Here is a 19567-nt window from a genome sequence, read left to right as displayed (position 1 = left end):
AGATGGGGAGAGGAAGAGCAGGAAGAGAATGTAGCTTGCTGCAGATATCCTGGAGTCCTTTCTGAGCCATGAGAGAGCTCACAAGGCACAGCTCAGGGGTACCTTCCTGCCTGGACCATGGCCTCTGCTCAGCTCACTGTGCCTGGGAGGGCTTCACTTCTGAACAGAGATGGAGGTTACCCCTGCTCTGCTACCACCTTGCAGTGCAGATTTTGAAATCTTAATTCTCTTAAAGGTCTGATGGATGTCTTCGAGTTTTATCTTCCCTTCTTTCTCAGCTCTAGCAGTAGGGGATGAATCTTCTCCTGTAGCTCTGTAATCAAAGCTTTTATTTCAGTTATAACCGTGTTTGAGCAGTGTAAACAAGATCAGACAGTCATGCAGTGGTTTGTTTACTTCTTCATGTTGGTCATCCAGGTAAACGCAAATACCTCATTACCTTTTGGTCTTTAATGTGGAAAGGTGAGGAGAGAAGCAGCTTGAGTCCTCCTGTTTAAAACTTCTGCAAATTGTCTTTGAGACTGACCTCTTCAGATTTTTTCTGTAGATACAATTAGAAACATCCTTCCTTTTCAATATCTTTATCAGTTACGCATCGGCATTCAATTTTGTAAAAACATTGCTGCTTCTCTAAAACAGCTTTTTGTTACAAGTACCTTATCAGTTGCTCTCCCTCTACAAAAACACTGTTTATTTAAAAACAAACAGATAAAGACTTGGTAATGTTCCACTTGCCTGGTCAAGTGCATAGAAGGGCCCTGGGATGTTTTACAGCCTAACTCTGGATCAAAATGCACAGTAGTGGTGTTTATCTCCTCTCAAACCTCTGGACCAGGAAGATGATGAAATTAAACTGAGTCCGACAGTTGGGAACGAATGATGTAATGTATATATTACGGAAATCTAAGAGAAGGAGGGAGTTTCTGTAACTTTAAGAAGTTACATTTTAGTACTTCTAATCAAATCTTTAAATTGTTGTGCTGAGGATGCTTTGACTTAACCTAAAATAGTATTGCTTCATAATAGATTTTTGCTGACAAAATATATTTTGATACAGATTATTTGACAACTTAACGTAGTAACACTGGTGTGGAAAATATCCACATTCATGTAGCAATGTAGTTTTACATGCGTATGGTTGAAAATACTGCAGTCTGTCTTCCTGTCATGATGGCTGGGATTTTTTTAGAAGTGTGGAGTACTCAGCAGAGTTAAAATGGGCTGAGGTTTTTGAGATGCTGAAGTACTACAAACTTGTGTTTTACAGCAAAACAGTTGGATTGGAGCATCAGTGAAGGCCAGTGGTAAGGCCTTGTGATAGAAATGTGGAGGGTAAATACTTCAGGTCTTGGTATGTTAAGCAGGAATGGGAGAGCATTTCCATTATGAGAATGCTGAAGTCAAGCAGTGATTGAGTTGTTCTCTGATGGTGCCTTCTGCCTTTGCCGCATTAGCAAAGCCATGGCCATGGCTTTGGTGGAAAGCGTTCACTTAGTTTGGAGATTCCACAAACTCCAGGCAACGTGTGCCAGTGCTTAGTCACCCTCACAGTCAAAAAAAAAATCTCCATATGGATTTTTTTTTTTTTCTGTTGTCCCTCCAGTGCTTAAATGCTTTCTCACCTTGTTTGTATACAGCTGTAAACTCAGTGAGCTTCTGCAGTGCTTTGGGCCAAGAAAGTCTTTGTTTTTAGTTTAAATATTTGAGCCGTTTGTCCTACAGAAGAGATAATTATCTATAAGATTATTTGTCATACAGAACTTATCTGAAGGTTTGTTGGCCATCTGTCTCGTTTGTAATACGATGTTCCTTCTTAATGTTAATACTCTTTATTCCTGCAACCTTTTAAGGATGTAGTCAGATGACCTAAAAACCACAATAAATTAGTACTATGAAATGATAACCCTCTTCAGCCAAGTTATTGTGACTGACCTAGTCCGTTGATGTACTAAGTAAAATTAGTTTGGCTGAACAGGGGCTGTTATCTGTTCTGGTGGATCAGTGAACTGTTTCAGGTCTGTATACCTGGGACTCCTCTCTCACAATGTGTTTTTGTGTCTATATCAAATTTGTCTCCAGAAGAATGCCTTGACAGCTATGCATATGCACACGGTTACATTTTGTTTTGTACACATTTAACTTTTCATCAACACTAAAAATTATTGAAAGGGTCAAGATCAAACTGGGTAGGCTCATTGGGAATGTGGGGGTAGAGGGGGTAGTCAGCACTAGTCAAGACATGAAGGGGAACCTCAATGTAGGGTGGCTGTCATGGCACATCTTGACATCTTTGAATACTTTCTAATCAGTCTTTTAATTTTTTTAAATCTTTCTTTGGAAAAAAAATTGGGAAATGTAGGTAAAATAACCAGAAAAAGAGTTTATCAATTCCTTTTTTTCTGCATGTATTTTGTCCACTGACTCTCTAAAGTGTCCTGGTGTGTAAATATGCTGCTTGGTGTGTAGATATCTGAGAGAAGATATTTGAGGTCAGTGTATAATGATGGAGCTGTGCAGACATGAAAGGAGAAAACTGACCATCTTAATGTGCAACTTCTAGATTATCTCTGATTTTTTGGCATAGTGAGAAAGAACATTTCTTCCTCTTAAAACCTCTTTAGGTCCTTGTGGCCTTTTAGCATAGGGTTTATTTTTTGATGTCTGTTTCAATCTGTGTTTTAATGGTTCGCAACACAGGATTACTGTGTGTGGTGAAGGGCTTTGAGAGTCTGGATGGAAGGCGCTGTTACTGGGCTCTTCTTCAACCATGCTGTTTCCCTATTGCTTTTTGCTGCATGTGTTCAAACAGCCTTTACAGTTAATGCACATGATTTAAAAATACTTTCTTGAATAGAAATTTACCATGCTGAGGCATGACAAATTTATAGGAAGTTGGTAGGAAGTGTAGTGGCTCAGACCTTCAGAATGGATACAGAATAAATGACAAAACCCCCTTCTGTCTGGTTGTAAAATGAGTGAATATCCAGAATTTGGGAAACTAAAAATGGGAGTTCAGGTGCATGAGAAAGAGGACCTCTTTAAGAAATAAAAAGTTCAGGGTTCTGCTGTAGATATACAGAGAGACTAGACATACAAGACAGTGGAGGAAGAAAAACAGCCCTTTTGAAAACTTCCAGTATTTCTGGACAATTTTGACAAAACCAAAAATTAGTAGTTTCTTTCAATTTTATGACTTAATGCTTGCTCTCAGGCGATAAAGCTTTACTCTGCCTGCTTAAACTTTATTGCCTCTTAATGTTGTTAAGAATAAATTTGAAATGGAAATAATAAGCTTCTACTTCTTTTGGCAAGGAGAAATCTATAGGGCTTTTTTTTTTAGTTGGGCATTTCCATATTGTTCAGTGTAACAGAGCTTTAGTCAAATTGGGACCATAAGAAAAACAGTTGAGAGATGCTGAGAAAAGAAGCTAGATTTATTTTTAAATGAAATTGTCAGTAGTTGAAAATAGTTCATCAGATAACAGGACATCATCTGCGGTTTTAAACTTGAGAGTGTTCGGTGCAAAAAGTCTCATTCTGGAAGCTCTTAAATTATGCAGCCATTACATTTAACTTCAGAATTTATCAGGAAAAATGTATCTGCAATTAGTGTAATTAGTTACCAAAAGATATCATTAACAGCCAAATACACAGATTTTTGCCCTGCACCACCACCCACACACCTTGACAGTTGCAGTTGCTGGTGTTTTAGTCTCTGAAGTTTTACCAAAAGCAGAGTTCCTGTAACAAAATCAGTTGTGTTGTATATTAAAAACATGTTTCTGAAGTTTGAATGCACATGGGTTTATGTGTATAGATATCTAACAGCTCCTCACGATGTGAAATGACAGTGTTAATAGAAAATACTAATGGAAATTTAATAGCTACTTTAAAAAAAGCTTTTAGAAGTTCATTGATGCAGCATTTCATGCATGATATTGCTTTTAATGGCAAAAATACATAATCAGTCAGCATCTGACAACCTGTTTTCCTTGCAGTTGAAAACGGGAAAGTTAAAACCAGCTGAGTGTCGTGGGATGGTTGGTTATGCAGTGCTGTGGAATGGGCTGGATAACTTAATGTGTACAGAATTCACTCAGTGTTTAGGTTTGAAAAAAGAAGTGTGTTTCTGTAAAAATAAACCTGGTTTTAAAAAAGTTCTGTTTAAAAGCAGAGAAAACAAAAACAAAGGTAAAAACTTGATTAATGTATCAAAACTGTGCCATTTGGTTTTCTAATAAAATCAGGATGTAATTTTATTATTTTTTTCCTCTCCAGATATGCAAGAGCAGTAACTTCTGGATTGGGGTGCGTAGGAGATCCCTAGTCTACAGGGCAAGGAAAAACAGTGTCCTCCCTGTGCTACAATTTCCTTGAACGTATAATACCAAACCTTCTTTGCAGCTTTCCTCATGTTTGTTTTGCAACACATGTTGGCAGTGGAAAACAGATGATCCTGTTCTTCCAATTTGTCTTTAAATTATGTATTAATACTGTAAAACTTGGAAGAAAAGCTATTTAGCCTTTATCTCCCAGAGCAAAAGGTTTGAGTAATGATAGTTGTGCTATGTATAGGATCCACTTTGTCTCAAAGCAGCTTAGGTTTAGGTAGGGCCTTAGTCCTACAGTAGTTGGTGTTATCAGCAGTTTTTTATTTTTACTGTAGCTCTTAACAAATTTAGTTTTGAATCAGATGCTGACTATTGCAATGGTGTTTTATAGTTTGATGACAGATTTCTTAAGCCATCTTAATAACATATATGTTGGCAAATAAGTATTTGCCTCCTGCACCCCAACGATACTTGGCATTTGCTCTGGTTCCACACATTATTTTCTCAGTTATTTCCCTGAAGCAAAACAGAACCATGCCTTCCTGCTCTTGACAGGCACCTTGGAGTTGGTAATTTAAGGAATAGAACAATAGGAACAGTCGTTGAGAAGTTTTCAAAGTAAGGATCAGATAAGTCTGTAAACCTTCCCACAGTTAGGCTTGTAAAATTCAGCCTTGCTACAGCATATATTAGGTACAACATATTTTTGACTAATTCAAGGATAATAAATGCTTGCTTTCCTTTTTGTATGTGTGCATGTTTCTGGCATAATAACACACATATATATATTATTTTCATTAAATAGCCTTGCTTGAAAGGTTAAAAATATCTATATCTTATAATAGGGTGTCTCTTTGGTGAATACAATAATTTGTCAGAAACTAATGATTTCTTAAAATTGTTTTTTTTGTCTCCAGTCTAATGTATTTAAGTTTTCAGTATACTGTTATTAGTTATGTTGTTCTTAAAATGGTATTTCACAGTTTCTTTGCGGGGTGTATGTACCGGAATTTCTTTGGGTTTTGTTTGGGTTTTTTTCATTTCAGCTGTAACATTTGAAATTCTGTGTAAGTGTTGATTGTAGTACTAGGGCAGCAGGAGAAGGCAGTGTGCTTGTTTAATATCAATGTATTAGTAAGGGGAAATAGCCAAAAAAGGTAGCAGGATTAATATTTTTTTCCTTTTGCAGTTTGCACAGTTCTCTTTTTCTAGAGACATGCTGTTGAACATCCAAAATTGTGAGGAGTATTAGCACAAGGTGTGTTTTCCTCCCAGCTATCTGTCAAGGTTACAAGGTCCGTATTTTTCCCCCGTGGACTGTTTGGTGTTTCTCTGCTTCTTCATAGACTAATGGTCAGCTTGGAAACTTTGCTTGGTATAGTAGGGAAGAAAGACAGCTGAACCCAGTAAGCTCTAAGATACTATTAATATAGTTTTCCTCCTCATGCTTCTTTCTTAGAGGAAATAATACTGACTGTACTCCTTGGAATCCAGCACACAAAAAGAATTGTCTGGCCTTTCATCTTGGTTGTTTTTTTCTTTAGCCTTTTTGCCACTGCAAGACAGATCCATGACTGCCTTTCCTTGTCATGCTAGGCATTTCAGAAGCTCTTTTAATTCTGAAACACTAAACCAGGAATTTCCTAAGGTTCGTCAAAACTGCTCTCTGACATAATGAAGTTTCAGCTGGGCCAATGTATTGATAGATGTCAGTCACGTCTGATGGAGAGTCCATAGAAGGCAGATGGCTTTGCATGGCAAGAATCTCCAAATCTGCTACTATTCTTCGTAGCAGGAGATACATTGTTGTTTTTTTTTTTTTCTGCCTGTGTTACAACAGTGTTCTGCAGATGTGGCTCATGACAGCGAAATCTGTGGGAGGCTTTCATTTCCTGAAAATTGGGTGAAATGATTGTGCCCTGAGATGGTGTTTTACAGGGGTTATGCTTAAGTAGCTGCAGTAGTGTTGATTCATAATGAGACTTGTGGATTGTTTTATTGCTCTTTCAAGGGGAGCCATGTTTCTCTTGGTTTCGCATGGATCACAGCAAATTTCTTCATCTGGATCAGTTATGGACTGTAGAAAACTTGGAAGTGTAAATTGTGGATGTGTTAAGTGAAATCTCTGCATTCTCATTGAATTTACTCATTCCTATACTGTGGGTTTGCCCCAAATTTTTTCAAAGATACCAGAAACTCAACTAGAGAAGAAATGAATAGTGTCATGCTCCTTCTTCAGTTCAGCAGTGCTAAAGGAGGTGAGGCTGATCATAATTGCTGCTAGAAGTTAATACAAAGAGGAAATCACATACTTCTAATTATTTTTCTGGAGTTACTGGTATCAAGAATATCCAGACTTAGTCTAATTAAAGAAGGTAAGGTTCCTGCTTCATAGTTCAGCTACTCTCTGCTTATTAGAAATAATCTATTCTCACAAATAAGTATCTCTTATTAATTTTACATATGCTAGTTAGAACATTTTTCTCCTGAGTCTTAGAGGCTGGTTTTCATCCTGTTAATGTCCAGCCATTTGACTGACATCATTGTTCATGGAAATGAGTTCTCTGGGCTTGTTAATGTATTTTTTTTAATGCTTTGTTTATTTGGTTGCTTGTTTGTTTTGGTGGGGGTTGTGTTTGCCCTTTTTTTTTTTTTTTTTTTTTTTTTAAGTACCAGTGACTGGTTCCACAATTCCTCTGTTCACATGTTCTGGTGACTTTGGTGTTGCTATTGGAGAATATCTTAATTCCTTCCTGTCTGAGAGACTCTTTATTTCCTGGTAAAATGGGATTTTGGAATTTTTTGTAGCCCCCAAGGGTGTGGTCACAGGCTTCCATTCTCACCTCTTTGTTCAGGCACCTTGAAGTACTGCCTGAAGTTGAAATATGAGGATTTATCAGAAACATCTTTCTGGTCAAAATAAAGTAACCAAAGGTTCAATACTTGAACCTCTTTGAGTGTGTTTTTATTGTTCTCACTGGCTGTGCTTTTCTAATGAGATGAAAGTTGCTGTATTTCAGCCAGAGAGGGAGATGACCTTTGAGACTGGTAATTTGACTGCCCTAACAAATGAAGCAATATGGCCGGGTAGAAATTTTAATTGGTCCTAGTTGGAATCTTGAGTATAGTAGTCACAATAGACAAAAAAAAAAAAAATCAGCTTGTAGTATTAGTCTTATTTTATTTAGTGTCATTCAGAAATGTAACAATGAAAGGCTCTTAACACTGTATTTCTGAACCTTAAAATCCACTTCTTCAGCTTTTTCACTGTAGCATCAAGGAACCATGCAGCAAGGCCACAGCTTTGAAAGTATTGCTTTCTTAATGAGGAATGCACCCAAAAAGGGTTCCTTGTCCCTTCTCAATGAAAGCTTGTCAGAGCAGAAGTCAAGCTGCCTATTAATCAGGGAGGGAAGTTGCCTTAATACTTGCACAGCAGCCACCTGGAGAGCTGTTTATTACTCTGCTAAATGTTATAGATGATGCTATAAGACAGTTTTCATCAGTTTGGGAAAACAGTGTAATTTAAAAAAAAAAAAACAACAGAAAAAAAGTCTGTCTTCTAATTCTAGTTTATCAGTTCTACATGCTAGTGCTGATCATTGGAGCTGCTTGTTCTAAGAAAAAGATCTTTTTCTTCCCTCTATAAAATGTGTTGCTTAAAAAGTACCTCAAGTATGCAGGTACTTGCACTATTATTCTGTATGTCTAATAAAAATGTGCATGTTAGTGACTTTTTTAGAAATTCAGTCTTTAACCTGATGTTAAGTAGCTGTTTTGGGGGCATAGTTGTGGAAAGAAACCAGATTTTTTCATCAAATCCTAGTTATCACTTTTTGCTCCTGGCTTCTGAAAAGGAATATATTCTTCATAGTACCTGGAGGGTTTTTTAACTAGTGTTCACACATGTTTTTTGTGCTAGTTTTGGTTTTGGACTGCAAACTCCCCAGGGAATGAAGTGTAAAGATGTGAATAGCTGTGACTGTTGATAATTTTTTAAGAAATATAGATGTGGACAAGTCTTGGGCTTGCAGCCAGTTTATCTTTCCCAGTTGTCTCCTTTTCTATTAGTCTGTTTTGTGCCAGCTCTAAGAACTGAAGTTTTTGCCTTGCTGTGTAAACCATGTTTTCCTATGCAGCATTTTGGGGGGGCCAGCTGACCTAGCAGACCTTTGAGGGAGTGTTTTCTCTCTGTCTGGTTGGAGTGACCTGTGTGAAGATTGCTGTAGTGGGCTTCACAGTGTGCTGAGGAGGAGAAAAGATCAGATTCTTAGGTTCTCATGGAAATTAACTTTTATCTAAGAATAACACTAAGAAATAACCTCAGCTGTAAGAAACTCTCTATGTAGCTGGAAGTAGTTACTTTTCTTCTTGTAGAGAATACTTCTGAATATATTGTAAAATTAATGTGAGCTCCTGGATAAGTACAGATTGAGTTTGAATGTCTGATCTATTCTTACTCTTTTTAGGCCATTGTGACTGCACGACCTATTTCCAGAGAGTAGTAAGATGTCTTATTTGGGTATTGATGTTTAAAAGCTTAAAATGTAAATAGAAAAAGGGTGCTGTTTGATTCTTGAGGTGGCAGGTGATGTGGCATGTGTGTGTTTCTTAAATTTTGCTCTATATAAGTACTGTGACTTATAGCTTAAGCATAATTTTTTTCCTCTCTTTCAAGTTAAGAAATAACTTTCATACAGGAAAGTTTCAAGGTATTCCACACAATTTTTGTTTATCAAAGAAACTTTTACAAGCTACAGTGTGCTTGCATATTGTCGTATATCTTTGGTTTATTGTCAGTAAGAAATTGTATGTATATTTAAAATATTCTAGTAGTCAGTAATGGTTATTGTGTCTGATTGTTGCTTCCCAGAAGGCAGAATCTTTATTCCATATGGCGTTCAGGAAGTCTGATCTTTCTGTAGTCTTTAAGAAAGCATATATTTTTAATGTTAGGTCTGTCCTCTTTTCTGACTGAGAGCTTGCTACTCTCAGTAGCAGTTCTGACTCAGAATCTTCTTCTTGCAGGGTCTTCTCCAGTTCCAAACAGCTTTGTCTCCACTCAGAGGTTAATCCTTCTCATTGACCAGTGCTATCAGAACCTTACAAAAATATTACCTTTTAGATTTTATCTTTCTGTGAGCTGAGCTGCTCTGGATAATGCTTGGAAAATACTGCAGAGTTTCTTTCCATAGTAATTGAAATATATCACAGTATTTATTAAAGTCTTTTATGTTAGTAGCAGAAGAGTTTGCAGCTACTTCTTATTTTAATACCATGTTTTTAACGTTAAACATAAAATGGAGTGGCTATATACATGCCTCCTGTTTCTTACGGACTGTTTTTTTTTCCAAGTCCACTGTAGTGAAGTGGAATATGACTGTAAAGGACCACCACAATGCTCCTGCCTTTAGGACATATTGGATCTGAGCTCAGTGAACTTTGCATGTCATGTTTTTTAGTTCTGTAGGGGTTTTGTTTGCTTTTGGGGGGGTGGGGGTTTCTGGGGGTGCCCTTGATTTTTTTCATAGTGGTGATATTCCTAGCTAGTGTTTTTTTCTCTTCAGAGAGGTCCTCAGCTCTCAAAAGAAAATGGTCTCCATTTCAAAAGCAACCTTAAGCCATCCATAATTTAAACTAACCCTTAAATGCTGCCTGGAATCAATGGGAAAGCCTGTACTGGTGTGAGAAACCTTTGCTCTGAGATGCAGAGTAGAATGTACAATTTCTATATTCAGTATCTTTCATGTTTTGGTACTGTATCTGCTTTCAAGTGTCAGCCACTTGTTAGGAATGTTTTCAAGGACACAGGATGAGTGTCAGTCACACCACTGATACATGCATTTATTTAACAGCTTGCTCCCAGAGACTTGCTTCTTAAAGGAAAATGGTGGGTGGGTGTGTTCTGCTTGTTTTTTGGGTCGGCAGTTTGTTGCAGAGATGTTGCTGTAAGTGCAAATACAGAACTGCCGTGTATTTCTGTTCTGTAAGTTATTTGCCTTCATTGTTAGCTGTGTTGGGGGCACCTTCCTCTCTGCTCCCTTAAACTTTTGTCATCCTCTCTGCTCTGTTGGAATGGTGAGCTGATCCAGAAGTGGATCCAACCAAGTAGCTGGGGCTGTCGTCTCACAGGCTCGCAGGATGCTTTATAGGGGTTTTGCCAGATTTATGGCAAGATGTGCTCAATCCAGAGCAATTGAGCTGTATCAGTTAACATTTTAGTTGCTTAACTCATGTTTTCTTCTAGTTATGAAGATGGACAGTGTTGGGATTTTTTTGTTTTACTGGATTATTATTTCATTCTGAAGTTTTACTGGTTCTACTCAAAACACTGTGTAATGAGCTCTTCCTGTTAAAATTTGTTTGATAGACAAGATGAATCATGGGTTAAATAGGTTCAGTATGGATTAACTTTATTTTTCAGAGCTGCTCTTCTAGGATCTACTCCCAATTTGATATGGATTTTTCTGTCTTAAAACTAGTCGGTTACACTTCTCATCACTTTCTTCCCTCAGCCTGCAGGAGCAATTTCAATGCTGTGTCTCTTTGGAAATATCTGCCACCCCCAGCACTCTGCGTCTCTTGACTAAAAGTCTTTGTTTGTATTGTTTTGCTCCTCCTGCCCCATTTGGGGAAGGTAGAGAAAAACAGCACAAAAATGTGATGTTGCAGAGTAAAAACTTAAGTGATCAACCTCTACAGATTAGTGTATGAACTGCTTCCCTTGAGACCCTCTCCCTACTTTTTGTTTTTTATGATGAGTCTCTTGGGGCAATTTAAAGCTTTTTTCTTTTTATTTTAAATAATTTGTCAACAAATTATTTAAGATGCTTTTTGGAAATATTATCTGAACACATATAAGGTAGAAATGAAACAACATGCACATCTTTTGGGAAAGATGTTGTGGACATGATAAATTTTCTCTAGAAGTGACCTAGGTGTGTATATTTTTTAATAAATAGCTCTTGACAGTGCTTTGTCACTTCTCTTTAACTTAAGTCTTCATGAAACAAAAGAAGTCAGTTGTGTAATTTTATTTTTTCTTTATTTTAATGTACTCACTTCCACAGCATCTGTGGAAATACAAAGCAGTGACAGCAGTTGCCAGAACGGCAGATTTATTTTCTTCTGCTTTTCCTCTTGGAAGTATTTGTGCTTATTGGTCTTTTGTGGGTCTTAGAGCTTACAGTGTTACAGTTCAGGTTCATGAGTCATTTCGAACTATCAGATGAGATAATTCTTAATTTAAATTTAGGTTTTGACATTTCAGCATCACGAAGTTCAGTAAACATGATTTTATTTGAAATTATTTTATCTTACTATACAGTATAATTGGTGTAAAATATTCAGGTAAATATTTTTGAGAGCAGACTCAGCTTAATTTAATCTCTTAAAAACTGCAAACATACTGACTTGGTTAAAACTGTGACAGCATCTGGCAGTCATTTCAGCAGGTGTTTGTATGATGATATTAATATTACACACACTCTTCCAAATTTGTTTATTGACTTTTATGCTTCTATCATCAACAAATGTGACTATAATGCTTTTTATGAATGTTACTTCCTTATACTGTTACACTTTAAAATATGGTTTTTCAAAATATTTTGGAGGCACTGAGCTTCTGTATTTTAAAATAGATATTTCTGCTCTAAAGCAGGTATATGTTTTAAGTGTTTTTTAGGGAAGGATTTTCAAAATAGAGCTCTTGGAGTCTGTTTTAAGACTTTTCTTGCTCAGGGAAGGGCAATGTGCAGTGTTGAAGAAGCATTACTTTGTGAGCAGCATCTCTCTGAAGGCTCCCAGTGTAGCTGCTTTAGTCTGTTCAGGGCTTAACAGGGAGCATCTGGAAGGCTAAAACCAAGCATCGAGGCTACTGCTGTAGGAGATCACTCAAGACCTTCAGGTTTCCTGGTACTGTTTCACTTGGCAGTAACTACACAGGCTGCATCTGGAAAAATAGGATCAGTTGTTATTCCTGAAGTGCCAGAAATCTGTGCAGAAGCCCCTCAGAAGTGTGGCAAAAACTGCTGGTGAGAGAAATCATAGTACCCTTCCCTCATCTTCCTTGCTGTTCAGATGGAAAAAGGAAGATTTTAATTCTTCTGATACCTGCTGTCAATGTGTGCATACCCCTTAATGTCATCTGTGCTAGCAAAGTGATCTTTGGAGTGGGACTCCTGCCATTTTCCTAAGCACACTGCAAGAAAATGAATATATTCCTCTTCTGCTTAGCCACTCCTTCAGTGTTTCAGCCAAACTGACCTTTACTTCCATTTTACCCCTCAGGCTTCTGCCTTCTCTTTCCAGCAGTAATATATTTTGTCCTTTGTGGCCTCTGTGGGTGTTCTTCTGAAGACCTGATTGGGGTTTATCCGTCCCCTTTTCATCGCCTACTGAGAGATCAAAATTTTTTGCTTTGGTTTTTTTTTTCCTGTTATCTTTGCTTATTATGCTTCTGCTATGTTTCATGTGAATTTCGAGCTGTTGTACCGACTGTCCAGGGGGAAAAACCCAGCTGTTCTGACAGTCATCTTGTGTCTTCAATGCAAAATAGGGGAGCAGTGGGGGCTTGAGACACCATGCTTAACGTCCCCAGGTAGCTTCTGGGGTGTATTAGCAACAGTAATCATAGTCACTGTATCAAATCTAAAATAGAAACAAGGGCTGCAAAATCGAAGCGTGCTGCAGCATCTGAGTACATTTGGGTGTTTTGCTGTGGGGAGCCTTGGGGCTGGTGGTGGTGCCTGAATTCTTCCTGGCAGGGCCTGCTTCACACCCACGGCTCCTTTTCTGTTCTGGTGTGCCAGGGAAGGCTGGGAATTCTCCTGTAGCAGCTTCTGTCTTCTGCCTACCTTGTTAAATTGAGAGGGTGTTTTCGATCAGAGATGCAAAAGAAATGGGTAAATCCAAGTGACTGAACCATGAGTGTGCACTGAGTCTGCTCTGAGGTCACTGACCTCCCACAGGCAGTGATGCCCACGCTGGGCCAGACACACCTTCACAGGAAGATTCACTACAGTTCATCTATCAGTGTGTCCTCTAGGCTTTTTGCATAAATACTTAACCTTCCTAGGTAGTGAAGTGGTCACATGCAAGGTGTGCCTGGTTAGCAGTAGACAGGGAGTGTGAGCCAGCTTCTAGCTGAAGTTTCAGAGGTCGCTGTCTTTTAAAAAGCGGCGGGTCTTGATAGAAGTTTCACAGTTCACTTCTGTCCTTAAAAATCTGTGCTGTTGCCGCAAAAGCGTTGGAGGGTCTCCCCAGTCATGGGATCTTGTGGCTGTGCTGAGCTGCACCAGCTGCTGGGCTGCCTGAAGGCTGATCATGGAGGTACTTGCAGGTTAATTTTTAGGTGGATTAATGAACTGATGAAGCTCTTCTCTATTGCTCTGAGGAGCCTGTGTGAACTTCATCTTCACACCAGGTTCTGTCCTCTATTTGGATGTTGTGGCAGTGTTGTGATCTCTAATGGTACATGGCAAGGTTGCAGTTTATAAATACCTGATAAGGAAGGGGAAAAATAGTTTGGGGTTTTGTGTTTTTTCTCACTGATGTAGCAGCTCAGGCTGCATGGTATGTATAATCTAATATAAACACAATGTTTTATAATTTATGTCAAAAAACCCCAAACCAGAAACCCTTAGGAAAATAATGAGATTAGGGTTTTGAAATGTGAGTGAGTCACTTCAGAATTGCATTGCTTTGTGTTTTAAACAGACTACTGTAGTATTAGAAGAGTAGGGAAGTTTTATGGTGGGATATTGGGTTCTTTTTTGTGGATTTTTTTTTTTTATTAGTCTCTTCAACCTAATATATTCAGGGAAACTGCTGGCTCTATGGCATTGCTTTTATGGCTATTACTTTCACATCACATTTTGCCTAGTTTAAGAAGAAAAAAGCAATTAAAATGAAAAGGAAATACAAAATTGTTTCCTCACAGTTAAGTATCTGCAGGAAGTGTACCTTTTACTTAAGTGGAGTTTGCTTTAATTTATTTTCTAGATGCTTTTTGTTCTGGCCTTTTTAAAATTCTTGCAGCTTTATAATGTAATGTTAGTTATAGGGCATGAGCAGTGAGTAATTATTTCTTGCTTGTTTCAAGTATGTTCCATAAATATATGAACAGGGAAAATTGAAACTGATGAATCAAAACCTTTAAAATTATACTCATGACACTTTCTGCACTTCTTTTTTTAAAGGGCAGGGAGAAAATATGCTCTTACTTTTTCAAGTATAATTTAGGTAAAGAGAATGTACGTATTTAAAGCTACCTCCATTTTACAGACGGTTTTGTGTGCTGGCTTGAGCTATTCCCAGAATGTTTGAGGAAAACTCAGTCTTGAGTTTTGTACTAAGTGCTGTGTTTACTAAAGGATTTCTTGATAACATCTACTTAATAATTGACACTTCAGTGTTCCTCATTCTGCTGATAGTGTTAGGTGAAAAATTTGAAGTAATGAGGTGATTGAATTAGCATAGTGAATTCAATGCTTGCATAAAACCAAAAACCTAGGTTTTTGGTTGTTTGGTTTTTCTTAAGCAGCTTTTGGTGTAGCTGCTGTGTCTGTATGGAGAAAGTACACATGAAGAAACTTAGATTCTCGTGGGTTTTTGTATGCTGTGTATATTCTGACCTTTTTTTTAGTAGAAGTTCTCTGTTCTTCAGCACTTCCTCCCCACCCTTTTGACTATGTACTTACCTGAAAATTTCTGTAGCATTTTCCTGGTATAAAGCAGAACTACAGTTCCAATTATCGAATTAATTTTTTTGTTTGCAGATGATGATGTACCTGCAGATATGGTTGCAGAAGAATCAGGTCCTGGTGCACAAAACAGTCCATACCAACTTCGCAGAAAAACTCTTCTACCTAAAAGAACAGCTTGTCCTACAAAGAACAGTATGGAGGTAACTTCTTTGGTTTTAATTGTAAAGGAAATTTTACTGTTTCAGGAATATGAAACTAGTTAGTATTTTTCTTAAGTCTAATGACTGAACTAATTCTTATTTATTTCATTAAAGGGTGCCTCTACTTCAGCTACTGAAAACTTTGGTCACCGAGCAAAACGTGCTAGAGTATCTGGGAAATCCCAGGATTTATCAGGTAATAACTTTTGTACAAAAAAGGGAGCAAGGGAGAAGGAGTGGGGCCATTTTAACATCACACGTTCTCCCTCACACATTGTCCCCAAACTGTTTTCCTGTGTGTTCTCCAACTAAGAAACACTTGTGGGGAAAACAAAAAAAAGCAAAAACAACAAGCTTGTTCTGAACTTCAGATTCAGTAGCTTGATTTTAATCAGAATTTTTAGAATGTGATTCTTTGTTCTGGCTGCTTCACTGCAGGCATATTTTCGTTGTTTTTTATTCTCACAGTGCTGTGTAGTTGCATCTAAGCTACCGTTAGGAGCAATAATACTGCAGTGGTGCCTTATTGACTATTTCTCATATTGATGGCATTGTTTCATTGCATTTTTAGGGGTAGTTTGGGTATGTCATTATAGCACTTCATTGTGGAGAGAGGGGGAGACTGTGTGTTTGTAAATAACAATACACATATACCTGCATACATAATGTACATAGATTTTTGCACACATTTACAGTATATGTACATTGTATAATAATCAGACATCCAATACATGTGCCTATAACTATATTGTGTGTGTCTTTTATTTGTGTGCACACACTTTGTGGATATATACAGGCACACACGCCCTGCTTTTTCTGTTTTCTGTGTTGTTTTTCAGTCTCTCTGCTTCTGTTGTTTTTTGTCGCCTGACACATTCATTAGTTCCAGGAGATCTGCTGTCACTTTTCCTGGAAAATCAACACCAGTGCTTACCAACTCCCCTTGATGGGGTTTCTCCTGCTTTTCTTGCTTTTGGTTTTTTTAGTCTACATCTTCCTTAATACTGTGAATTAAAAACTGAGCAGCTGGCACAAGGCTTTGGGTCTGTTTTCATTGCTTCTGTTGAGGTCTGCTCTTTCTGGTTTCCTATCTTCTCCATAATGTAGTTTTTGTCTTTTGAGCTCTCCTTTTTCCCCCTTTGTTTTATTCTCCCCCTCTTTGAGCAACTCTTAATTTCAGCAGCTGTTTAAGAACCATTTAACTTCAGATTTATATTCTTGAAATAGCCAGAACCAATTGGACATCAACCTATGTCATTTTGCATTGATTCCTTTCCTGATTTGCTCTCTGGAGCCTTGTGCAGAGTTGTCTTGTCACAGACTCTGTTTCTCTTGACAGTTATTAGTTTTTCTTCCATTTAATTCACTTTTTTGCTGTCTTCTTCATTGTGCTTTTACTCTCTTCCTTGCTTTAGTGAAAGTCTGTAACTTTACAACAGGAATGACACTGATTTCCAGAGGAATTCTCCACGCTTTCACTGCACATTCCATTTCCTAGATTCTTGAGCTCATGTGGGGAAAGTACAGGGATTGTGGAGGCTTCTCCAGCATGGAATTAATGGAGGAACTGTTAACAGTGATTTTACAGTTTTACTTCTAAGACGATGTTCAAACCAGTTGCAGTGTAAGAAGGGCGTGTCATCCTCAAACCATTTTTTATTAATCTCTTTCCTAGTACAGGTGATGGTAATTTTTTATTCTTCCTGTTGAGTTTCTGAGAGATTCCTGTAGATTTGTACAAGTATTGATTGTGGTGAGATTTATTTTAGCCTGCAGCCCCCTCACGTTTTTTGTTGGCATAGGTAATGAATGATAGCTGTTGTCACTGAGTTGTGAGCAGAGGCTTTCTGGATTGTCATGAGTGGTGACTGTGTATTGTCATTTGGGCTGTACAGTTGTTTATTTTAGAACTGTAGATGAAATGAAGGCATAGGACTAGAAATACAGGAAAATTTCTTGGTGGAAAACCATTTCTTGTTGTACGCACTCTGAGTCGAGGAAAATTCAGCGAAGTTGAAAGGAGAAAGGCCAGTCAACTAGAGTTTCCAACTGGAGTGGAGCCAGGAGTTGGAAAAACATGTGTTTTAATACAGATTTCAGAGTTAGTTCTGCTTGGGAGCGTTGCTATTTTAAATTTCTCTCTTCACTGAACTATGCCTTTGCTGTACATACTGAGACTGGAGGTTACTGGATCACTCACTGATTGTTCTGTACACTAGGAACATGCATAGCTCCTAGTTTACAGAACTTACCGACTTTTTAAATGGATCTTTTTCTTTTCCTATTGATTTCCTAAGATACTTTCCCAAGAACAATGCATGCTATGTTTCTGACGTATTTCTGCTTCTTAACAAGAAAAGATTTTTAGTAAATACCTCCTTAAGGAGCACACGCTATTTGTCTCCATGTCCTTCACTAAAATGGACAAAAAAGGCAACCATATAAGACATAATTTACAATTCTGGATTCTTGGGATGGCATTCTTGGTCTTTGTACAAAGAAGGGAATTCACTTTCAGGCAGCTTTCCCTGCTCTTTGTCTTGATATTACTTCGCTAGTCCCTATCAGCTAAATGATCACAACTGAAACTGAATTAGCTTCATGCATATCCTGTGGAAACTGAATGACATAACTAGCTGTGCTTCTGACTTTCAGATGTGCAGTATATTAACACTAAATCTTAAATAGTTCAACTGTCAGCTTACGTGAGGGCAAAGATAAAGATCGGTGATGACCTCTTGCACTTTGTTTTTATTCTTGCCTGGTTTTGATGCTTATTTGGAAAACTGGTTGGATTTCTTTTAATATGAGTATGTATTTTGTACGTTACCTTCACTTCATCAATAGGCATGAAACTGTCAGGAGTAGGAGCGTGCAAATGCTTCTGATTTGGTGGCCAGACAAGCCTTTAGAACTGTTTTGGCTCATTTTTGTAAACTGAGAGAAAGAACACATTGATTGCATCCTTGCTTTGACACATTATCAAAAGATATCCAAGATGTGAAGTGTGGATTTGTAGAACAAAAGCACGTAGATCTCTCTTGGATACAGAGAAAAGTCTTCACATTAAGAAGCGAATTAGCTTTTTCAAATTATACTGGAGAACTTCACCTGGTAGTCGCTGTATCAGTGATTTGAGTGGAGAATTCTTAAATCAACCCCTGCTTAAATTGAGCGGAAGGGCAATTTAAATTAAATTGCTCACTTTTACAGGATTTTAGATAAAACTGAGGGAGCATAACAAACACCTGTAAGATCATCATCTTCATTTTGAGAGCGGTGCCTGAGTTTCCAAGTAAATGCAACTTGAAAAATTGCAGGGGCGAGGGTGTTTATTGAGACTTTTAATAATTTTTTTTTTTTAAATATTTTATTTTCAAGTGTTTTGACACTTTCTCAAAGTCGGTCCTTGTCCCCTCCAGTAAGGAAACACAGCTGGATTTCAATTTTAGTATTGAAGTAGAGCCTAGGGAGGAAAACAGGAGTATGAACTTTGGAGCAATGGGAAGGCATTACATTAGTGAGCTTCCCCCTTCAATAAAAAATTATTCAAGGTCCTAACATAGGTAAAGGAAGAAAAAAACTTGCAGGTTATTTATAGAAGTAACTGCTTCAGTTGTATGCCTCAGGGATTTGTGTGTTAAAAGGAGAAGACAGGTCATGGAAAACTAGGGAGGATTTACTGTTTTGCATCTGCAATATAACATTTCAGCTTTCAGTAAGACAGCAGAAGTCTACATCTAACTGGAAAGCTACCAGAAAAAGATTAATTCAGAAGCAGTGTCCAATTATCCTGTGATGCATTTCAGGAGTAATTAGGACTGTAGAATGAACTGTTCCTGCCTGTTTGACACAGGGAAGACCCTTTATATCTCCATTGGAAAAGGATATTTTTAAAAGCCAGCATTGATAGTGCATGTAACATTTTTTGATGATGCCCAGCCATGCTCCCCTTACAGGCTGCTGTTATGCTCTTCAGACTTCAGGCTCCCCAAGTGTCTGGAGCAGAAGGCCTTTCCAGACTACTTGCATTTCATAAGTTTTACCAACTTACTGGCTTCAGTCTGGCTCATAAGCCTTTGTTTTGTTTTTTCTTGAATAAAAATAATTTTGTAATCTGCTGTTAATAATGCTGTTACAGAAGAGAAGTGTCTTGGCCAGCTTCTGGGCATTCATTCCTGCCTCCTTCCTTGTGATCCAAGCTAGCAATTCTGTAGCTTGCAATGAACTACAGCAAGGAGCTGATAATAAAAAAATTCTGGGAGAGGATGGGATACTGTGGGAACAAATATCTGTGGGCATGTGGAATGATGGCACTTGGGCCTTTGGC

The 19567-nt window shown here is 37.9% G+C and overlaps 1 protein-coding gene across 2 annotated transcripts in view; it reads left to right on the top strand.

Annotated features, from left to right (window-relative positions):
* Positions 1–19567, top strand: part of FBXO11 (F-box protein 11) — a 68979-nt gene that overhangs the window by 19886 nt on the left and 29526 nt on the right. For both annotated transcript variants that reach the window (XM_042051882.1, XM_042051881.1), the window contains exons 2-3: positions 15110–15237; positions 15352–15433. In XM_042051882.1, coding sequence (XP_041907816.1) covers positions 15110–15237; positions 15352–15433 — 210 coding nt within the window. The remainder of the gene's footprint in view (positions 1–15109; positions 15238–15351; positions 15434–19567) is intronic.

Source organism: Corvus kubaryi, unplaced genomic scaffold, assembly GCF_017639235.1.
Source record: "Corvus kubaryi isolate FWS band 111438036 unplaced genomic scaffold, C.kubaryi_AGA036_p1.0 76, whole genome shotgun sequence".
NCBI classification, from domain to species: Eukaryota; Metazoa; Chordata; class Aves; order Passeriformes; family Corvidae; genus Corvus; species Corvus kubaryi.
This window is presented reverse-complemented; position numbering and strand designations above follow the sequence as displayed.